The following is a 10197-nucleotide window of genomic DNA, read 5'->3' on the forward strand; positions in this document are numbered from 1 at the left end:
TTTTATTAAACACCTTTTACACGCTTTTCTTCTTTTTCGTTTCTCTTCAATTCTCACAAAATATATGTTATAAATTGATCTTATGTGTTGTTTTAGATTAATTTATCCCTCTTTTTATATTGGATTTTTAATTTATTTTCCGTTTATATATCTACATTTATGTTCATATATTTATATTTTATTTTTATATTTATATTCCGTTTATATATTGTTTCAAACGATTATATATATGTAAATTGTACTATCTCCTGATTATGAAATAAGAAATATAATTTCTATCCTTTCTTTTCTCATAAAATGGTATCAGAAGAAAATTAATTCTTTATCACGTTCTTCCGCAACAAATTTTTTTCCTGCCCAGATCTTCATTTTCTAGCTTTCGTTCTTGGCTTTTCTGCCTTTTTCTTCTCCTTCTATGGCTACTCCCTCTGTTACTCTCGCATCGTTGCAAGATACAACACACGACTATTACATTCACCCTAACGAGAATCCTTCACTGGTACTTGTTTCCCCGATTTTTGAAGGTCACAATTATCATGGATGGGCTCGCTCGATGTCTATGGCACTACAAATGAAGAATAAATTTGGTTTTGTTGATGGTTCCATTCCTTGTCCAGCTGATACAGATCTCATGGTTCCAACATGGAAGCGTTGCAATAATCTAGTTTTATCTTGGATCAATCATTCTGTTTCTCATGAGATTGCTACAAGTATTATCTGGATTGACTCTGCCGCTGCAACATGGAAGGATCTCAAAGATCGTTTCTCCCAAGGTGTTTCTGTTCGAATTTCACAATTGCATCAAAATCTTTATTCAATGCATCAATCTGACCTAAGTGTTACTGCATATTACACTAAAATGAAGATTCTCTAGGATGAACTTTGCAATTTTCGCCCTATTCTTGAATGTCAATCTTCTGCTTCTTGTTATGATAATTACTCTATTGTTCGCTCTCAGATCCTTCTCATGGATCCCTTGTCTTCTTTACCCAAAAAATTTTCGATGATAATTCAACATGAGCGACAATTACAATCATGAATTCTTTCTCAACCTCCATTCATGGCGTCACAAGTTTCTCAATCTAAACCTTCTTTTTCTACCTTTAATGGCAGAGGTAAACCCTCTCCTGCCAATGATTATGGTCGGGGAAGATCTTCATATCAAGGTTCTCAGGCTCGTTCCTCAGGGGAAAGGTTTGGTGCACCTCGACAATGCACTCACTGTGGCAGGACAAACCACACCATTGATACTTGCATTCTAATACATGGATTACCACTTGATCTCAAATCCAAAAGAGTCCACAATGTTACAACAGATTCTTCTACAATAGTTCCTTCTTATAATAATTCTTCGACACAGTCACATTCCTCAACTCTGGGACTTTCTCAAGAGCACATGGTCTATTGGCACTTTTTCCTCAATCTAATCCCACAGTTCCACATTCTACCAATCTAGTGAGCTCTCATAATGCTTCCACTTCTTCTCAGGCTCAAGGTAATATCTATTCCCAATGGATTCTAGACATAGGTGCTACTGATCATATATCCAATTCTTTGTCTCATTTTATTTCTTTTCATAGAATCTCACCAATTACAGTATCACTATCCAACAATAACTCTTCATTTGCTCATTTTTCTGGCACAATTTCACTTAGCCCCCACCTTACTTTACATAATGTATTGTTTGTTCCTAATTGTCTTTCAATCTTATTTTGGTCACAAAGTTAACTAAATCTCTATCTTGTAAACTTAACATTTCTGAATTTTCCTGTGAAATACAGGACAAGTCAACCCTGCAGATGATTGGGAAAGCTAAAGAAAGAGATGGCTTGTATGTCATGATAGTTCCTGCACCCATACCCCTTGGTTCACCAGCTGCTATTACTTTTGAGAATTCTATTGTTTGTTCTATAATAAGACATTCTATTGCTTTTTGGCTCACTTTGTTATGCTTCAACTCTTCAAACTCATAGAACAAAATTTCAACCTCGTGCAAGAAAATGTGTTTTACTGGGTTTTAAAACAGGAGTGAAAGGCTACCTTTTGTTAGATTTCAACTCTAGGGAAAATTTTCTATCAAGGAATGTAGTATTTTATGAAAATATATTTTCTTTTCTTACTAGTGACAAGCACTCACCTATTGATACACAAAATTCCTTGGATTTTGTCACCAAAATTATTTCACCTCCATCACCTATTTTCTTAGAAGTTACTAATCAACCCTCTTTACTACTTACATCTCCTCCTTCTATTGTTTTCGACCCTGTTATTTTCTCTTCTCAGCCTATTTCTGTTGAACCTGTCACTGCTACTCCACAAAGGAAATCAACCAGGCCAAAACATACACCATCTTATCTGCAAGACTATCATTGCAACATGTTATCTACTTCTTCCGCCACTCAGTCATCCATAGGTACCTTATATCCTATCTCTTCATATCTATCATATGATGCATTATCATCTCTTCATAAATCATATGTCCTTAAGCTTTTCCAAGTTAGTGAACCTAAAACCTATAACCATGCCATCAAACATGATTGTTGGAGAAATGCCATGGATCAAGAAATTGCAGCTTTAGAAAATACCAAAACTTGGGTTTTGACTTATCTACCTAATGGAAAGCAACCTATCGGATGTAAATGGGTATACAAAATAAAGAGGCATGCTGATGGGAGTATTGAACGATACAAGGCAAGGTTAGTAGCCAAAGGCTACACACAACAACAAGGTTTAGATTACTCTGAGACTTTTTCACCTGTTGTCAAACTCACAAAAGTAAGATTGGTTCTGGCTTTAGCAGCTTCCAAACATTGGTATTTACATCAACTAGATGTAACTAATGCCTTTTTACATGGGGATCTAGATGGAGAAGTATACATGTCTCTTCCTCTTGGTTATAAAACTGAAAAACCAGGACAAGTTTGCAAGTTGTTAAAGTCTTTACATGGACTCAAACAAGCCTCTACACAATGGAATTACAAGTTGACAACTACTTTACTCTCTTTGGGCTACATACAATTAAAATCAGATTATTCACTTTTTGTCAAAAATGATTCTGCTCATATTACCATCTTACTTGTTTATGTAGATGATATAGTTTTGGCAGGTGATGACATCCAGGAAATCCAAACTGTGAAGGCTCTATTGAATACAAAGTTCAAGATTAAAGACTTAGGCCAACTCAAGTATTTTCTCGGCTTAGAAATTGCAAGATCTCAACAGGGCATTAATTTGTCACAAAGGAAGTTTGCTCTAGAGTTACTGGAAGATGCAGGATTGTTGGGATGTCAACCTGTTTCTACTCCCATACAGCCAGACACAAAATTTTCCAAGACAGAAGGGAAACCCTATTCAGATGTGCAGGCCTATAGAAGACTTCTTGGCAGGTTACTATATCTAACCAACATAAGACCAAATTTATGTTTCGCTGTTACTCTCAGTAAATTTCTTTCCAATCCTTTGGAAGATCACTATGCAGCAGCAATAAGAATCCTGAGATATATCAAGAACAATCCAGGACAAGGATTATTCTTTCCCTCCAACACAGAACATGCTCTCAAGGCTTTTACTGATTCTGATTAGGCTGCTTGCCCTGACACTAGAAGGTTTGTGACTGGTTTTAATGTGTTCTATGGTGCATCATTAATCAGCTGGAAATCCAAGAAGCAAGGTACTATATCTAGATCATCAACCGAAGCAGAATATAGAGCTTTAGCTTCCACAACATGTGAAATTCAATGGCTTCTGTATTTGCTCCATGATTTGAAACAGCCTCTACCACAACCAGTTCCTTTGTTTTGTGACAATCAATCTGCTATACAAATTGCACAGAATCCAGTCATGCATGAAAGGACAAAGCATATTGAAACTGATTGTCATCTCATAAGAGATAATGTTCAAGCTGGTGTAATTAAGTTCCTGTCCATTCCTACTTCAGCACAACTTGCAGACATTCATACTAAAGTTTTGCATCTAGCACAATTTCAATCTTTGTTGTCCAAATTGAACATTAAGGATATATATGCTGTAGCTTAAGGGGATATTGGAATTAATTTATTTTTCGTTCATGAATTTATGTTCATATATTTATATTCTATTTTTATATTTATATTTCGTTTATATATTGTTTCAAACAATTATATATATGTAAATTGTACTCTCTCCTGATTATGGAATAAGAAATACAATTCCTATCCTTTTTTCTCGTAACACTTTTTGTTATAAATATACTTAATAAAAAGAACATGAAATTACAAAATAAGATTGTCCAAAACTTACATCTATATGTACTTATATTTTCTTTTTTGTAAAACCAATACATTTTAATTAATACATAGATAGCAATGGATGGGAGATTAAAACCAATATTTTTTTTTTGTAAAACCAATACATGGGGCATACATGTATTCTTTAAACACGTGGTTAGTTTAATTATTTTAAATACATTTTGTAATTTTTAAAATATTTAAACTATTTTTGAGATAGTTTCTTTTATTAATTTGTGAACACAATTATGTTTTAAGATATTATGATTATTTGAAACGCTTTTTCTTCCAATTTTTCAATAGGGAAAGTTTGTGTGTGGTTTTTCTTTTATTTTTTTAAGAGTATTATTTTCATTTTAGATGTAAAAGGAGTGATTGATCTTAGTTACTAACCGAGGGATATATATATATATATATATATATATATATATATATATATATATATATATATATATATATATATATATATATATATATATATATATATATATATATATATATATATAGGAATATATATATATATATAGGAATATAATTTAATTTTTTTTTAATTTAGTTTATTTTATATATTTGACTATAATAAAATTTTGACATTCTAAAATATTTCTTGAAGATTATTATTGGCTTAATTAATCATTTCATCTCAATTTTGAGTGAGAAGTTGAAAATATGTTTCCATTTTTATTTTGGTTTCAATCAAGTGAAATTTGTAAAATTGATTTAATTACATTATTTTCAATAGTACCATATCAACATCAATAAAAACATGTAACTTCATAGTTTTTTTTTTTAATTTTTAAAATTTTAATTTTTACATATATTTTAAATTTTTTGTGTACATGAGGTCTGTGGTCGTGTCATATGCAATGGTATTGTTACATATTAATATTAATGTCATGAGTTAGTACCAAGGTTATCTTATATTTAATTTATTTTTTATATATATCTTTTTTATTTTATTCAGTCATAATATTTTTTTTAAACTAGAGTAATTTTTTATTATCCAAACAAAATTTATTATTTATATAAATATTATAATTCTATTTTTATTAAAATTATCTTTTTAACATATTAAATTAAAATGATTAAGTAATTACATATTAAATTACTTTATTGTTTGTAAATATAATTACAATAATAATAATTTTAGATATTATATATTTTTAATTTTTAATTCTATAATAGAAATTGATTTTTAATTTACTTTCATTTTAAATTTTAATATTTTTAAGTGCGACAGATATGTATTTTATATTTTGTTTTATTTTATATCAGACAATATTTTATTATTTATCATATAAATATTATTATATTTATTTAAAAAAATTAAGTTTTATTTTAAAAATAGTAAGTATTTAAAATTAATATATTATTAATTTTTATTTTTATAAGATTAAAATAATTAATTTAAATGGAATTTAATATTATTATTAAAATTTGTTTAAAAATAATTTCAAAAATATCCAATAAAAAGGTCATTTTTCTTATAAAAAATCAGTATAACATTTATTTAAATAATAATTCTGATTCTAATTTGATAATAAAAACATTCTTCATTTTAACATATATTAATATCTTAAAAAAAAACTACGAACAGATGAATGATATATATCTTTATCGTCTTTAACATCATTGTTACAGTATTAACACACAAAAAAATAATTAAATCAAAATTTTAAAAATCATGACATGATTGAAGCAAAACTAAAAATATAAACTTACTTACAATTTTCTAATCAAAATTAGAAAGAAAAGAATAATCAAACCTTACTTATTTTATAAAATATTGATATCTTACATTTTGTGAGTATTTGTTGTGAAAGTTAGAGGTTTTTCCTTATCAACACATACATTTTGTAAACTGGTGAAGGATGACTTTTAATTAATTATTTATTTTAATAATCCAACGTCCAAGGTAATCATAAGAACTTTATTTTTTTATCGGCTAAGAAATTTAATCGACTATTTAATTGAAAGTGGATACAATGTTTTCAATGTCATCACTACTTTTTATTTTCACGGCATATAGTTTTGTCACTCTAAGTCTCGGTATCATTGTGATCATTATTGCTTCCATAACAAGTTCACCAGCAATTTGTGATGAATATTTTAATTATTTCAAAAGATATGATACAAATAATATTTCGAAGGTATATTGATATTTCTTCTATAACATGTAAAAAGTATAATGGATAAGTATACGTAATTTACCTTCAGAATATTAGTTTATAGCATGAGAATTATCTGTATGTAAAATAAAAATATATTACAAATTAATTTTTAAAGTGTTGGATGTGATTAAAAATAAGGTCAATTCATAGCTTATAAATGAATGCAAACTTTATTTTATAAGTTAGATTTTGTGAAGTTGAGTTAAATTTAAAATTCACTCTAACCTCTTGTTTTGGTAGGGATTTTGTGAGACTGAGACACTAACCTTCGACTCGTGCGCTCTGCTTGTCTGCTTTCAGTTTGGACCAATAGGTCACCTTCAATATTAGCCGCTCGGTGAACTTCAGTCTCGATCGCTCCGTCACCCTCTTAAAGAGGGGAGGTACCTGCAAAAGGAACTCCAATTATCAAGTTAGGGGTCGTTTTATGAACTATTTGTTACAATTAAATATTGAAGTCCTTGTAGGACGTAAATAGGGTGTAGTGGAGTATGAGTTGAATGTGTCTGTACCTCAAGTCTAAACTCTTATTTATAAAGTTTAAAGGAATCTGACTAATTAATTTACCTCTTAATGGTCATTAATGCAAATCTTAATTGTCTAACGGCAACCATTACCACATTTATTTGTGCATTAAATCTACTCAACAACTGTCGAGACCAAACAACAAGAGGCTTGTCGAGACCGATCGACTAAAAAACTGATAGACCAATACCGATCGGTTGCTTTCCATATTAACACCTCTCTCTCTATATATATATATATATATATATATATATATATATATATATATATATATATATATATAATAAAGTGGATCTCCGACAATAATATAACTACAGAAAAAAATGCCGACATTAGGTAGGTAATAAGAAGAAAATGATATCAAAAGAAAGTCATAAACAAAAAGCTTAAAATGCGCCTCCTGTCACAAAATATTGATTTTGTGCTGGGATTAATTTGAGAATATCTTAAGCACGTAGTGTGTAAAATTTTATTTTATTAATTAAATTCATAGAATTAAATTTAAATTTTGCTTTTTTATATGATATTATAATTTATTACAAATTTATCTATTATCGAGTTCTCAAATTTAATTTCTTTCACGTGGACAAGAAAATAAAAAAAAATGAATAAAAGAAGATTTGTCCATGTTGAAGCTGGTCAAATTTTCTTGACCGACATACCGTGTTACTAATTGCAACACAATTCAACTCTTACTAAACTACCAATAAGTGGGTTGGTTGCTCCAAACTGCCTCCATCCACTGATTTCTTCTATAATAATAATTATTTAATTATCTGTTTACAAATTATTATTTAACTTGTTTAATTACTTGTTCTAATTAAAACTAATTAAAATCATAACAACAATAAAATTATTAAATTTTTTCATTTTTATATTTATTTATCATATGTTTTATTACTCTCTAATTTTATATCAATAGAGCGAAACAGTTTCTTATTTTTTAAAGACTAGTAGCTAACTTTTTTTTCTAACTTCTCTATAGTTATCACTTTATATCATTATCTTTTTAACTAAAATATTATAGTAAATGTAATAGAAAGATTAAAAGAAACAAAAAATGATAAAAAAGAAGAAAAAGTTTCAAAGTGTAAACAATTAAGTGCAATATTGATGGTGCAAATTTTGTTGAAGAAAACTTCATGAATGTTGGTGTCTGTCTTGGGAGTGGAAGTGGTCAATGCTTTCAAGCAAAAATATTATTGCATTAAGGATTGGTGGAAACACAAGATGAAAAAGTTTGAATCTTTTTGGAGCTTTAAAATGGTTGATAGAACTCAACATCTATAATGCCATTAACAGATGTTGATTGTGTGGTGGAAGATCTACACATCAACAACAATGGTGATTCAGAGTTGCTATATTTACTTACAAAACGTAGTTATTTTTAGTGATATTTCAAATTCACCAAGTAACTTTTTGTGGGAGACAAACTAATCCACTCACACTTTAACTAAAGTGTTTAGATCGTAACCACACTTTTATCACCTTCCATATTTTTTTCTTTCTTTGGATCATAAATAATTACATAAATATTTTTGTAAAAAGTTATATCAATCAAACAATTAAAAAGAGCTTTCATGCAAACAAGTTTGATTATGTTGAAAAAAATAAATCAAAACTGAGTTAATTGAATTAGAATTTAAAGCAAAAAAATAATAATTTAAATCGGTTATTATTATTAGTATGCATTTAAACCGGCCAACAATTTTTAATATTCACTAATTTAGAAAGAGTTTAATATCTGCTGACATGGTTTTTAAGACAAAGAATAGCATTTTTCTTTTTTTATTATTTTTAATACAGATAAAATATGTTATAATGAATTTAAGTTATTTTATTTAAATATAGAATTTTTTATACCATAATCGATCAAAAGCTTGTAAACGAGCCGAACATATTTTACTTCATTTTTTTCTTTACCAACTCAAATATAACAACTCTCGCTTACTTGAAGTGTGAGTTTTCACAAATAAGAGTGGAAGTTAATCCATACTTAAATAAAAAATTCAACGTGGAAGTTAATCCACACTAAATAAAATAAAAGTCAACGTCAGTTTATTAATTTTAAATAAAATACATAGACTTTTTAAAGTGAAAAGTCAATTGATAGTGATGTAATTTTTAACTCAAAATTATTTATATTTAAATCATTTTCACATTTTCATCATTTTAGTGTATGTGTTTAAAATATTTTCAAGTTTGTTTGACGTCATTTTGCTTCACAATTAGCTGAGATGAGTATGACTTATACTTATTTAAAGTGTGACTTATACTTACTTAAAATAATCATAACTATATGTTTAATACCATAATTAAGATTGCATATTAATTATGTTAAAGAATTAAAATATATCACTAATATTATTAAATAAATTAGTTAAAATCATTATATGTTTGATCCATATCAACTAAATAAAGTTTATAAACATAGTATAAATAACACAATTTATGAAATAATTATTATATTTATTATTATCTTATCTAACTATTGATTAAGCGTTAAAGTATATTTTCGAAACGATAGTTAATTTAAAAGAGTCTTGACTTCAAAATTAAGTAACTTCTTGTAAAATCTTTGCAATAAGTCATCCAAGAACATTAATATTCATCAATTTGTTTTGACTAAAGTATAAATAAATATAATCCATAATGTTATTTTAAATTAAAAGATTTTCCTTTTATAATTAGTGAGTATTTTCAAATGTAAACTGAATATAATATTTATATATTGGTTTTATTAGAAAAACACTTTAAAGAAAAGAAAGGAACTGGAATGAAATTGAAAATAAAAAATCGAAGAGATACATATTTGTTTTTTTTGTTTTTGGGGTATTATAGAGATTATTTATATTACAATTGTATATTATTGGGTTTTATTAATTCATCTATGAAATTATATTTATAGAGTTATATTGTAGTACTTAATACTTTTTAACTTTCACTCTGTTTGTGCTAATTTTGTTTTAGTTGTTATTTACATTTAACATGTTCCTTGTCTTTTGACAACCTCCATATAACTGTTTCTTGAAATATTATACATATAACATTTTTTTCATTTTCTTTTGGTAGCGAAACCAATTTTCAAGTACATTTAGTTGAAAATCACTTATTATAAAGTTTTGAGACTGATCTTCATTATTAAGACGTAATGAAGACAGCTGCACTATGAATATGTATTATTATTATAACTATAAAATTAAGCTAAATAAATTTTATAATTTTTCTTTATTTTG

General features: G+C 27.7%; 1 protein-coding gene across 1 annotated transcript; it reads left to right on the forward strand.

The window, feature by feature from the left end:
• The first annotated feature begins 415 nt into the window (after nt 1–415).
• LOC108329658 (uncharacterized) lies at nt 416–874 on the forward strand. Its single transcript, XM_017563982.1, has one exon. The coding sequence runs from the start codon at nt 416–418 to the stop codon at nt 872–874; it is 459 nt and encodes a 152-aa protein (XP_017419471.1).
• The last annotated feature ends 9323 nt before the right edge of the window (nt 875–10197 follow it).

Source organism: Vigna angularis, chromosome 1 (genome assembly GCF_016808095.1).
Source record: "Vigna angularis cultivar LongXiaoDou No.4 chromosome 1, ASM1680809v1, whole genome shotgun sequence".
NCBI classification, from domain to species: Eukaryota; Viridiplantae; Streptophyta; class Magnoliopsida; order Fabales; family Fabaceae; genus Vigna; species Vigna angularis.

Excerpts from the sequence above, each read along its gene's own strand:
- LOC108329658 (XM_017563982.1), top strand. The coding sequence starts at position 416 with ATGGCTACTCCCTCTGTTACTCTCGCATCGTTGCAAGATACAACACAC.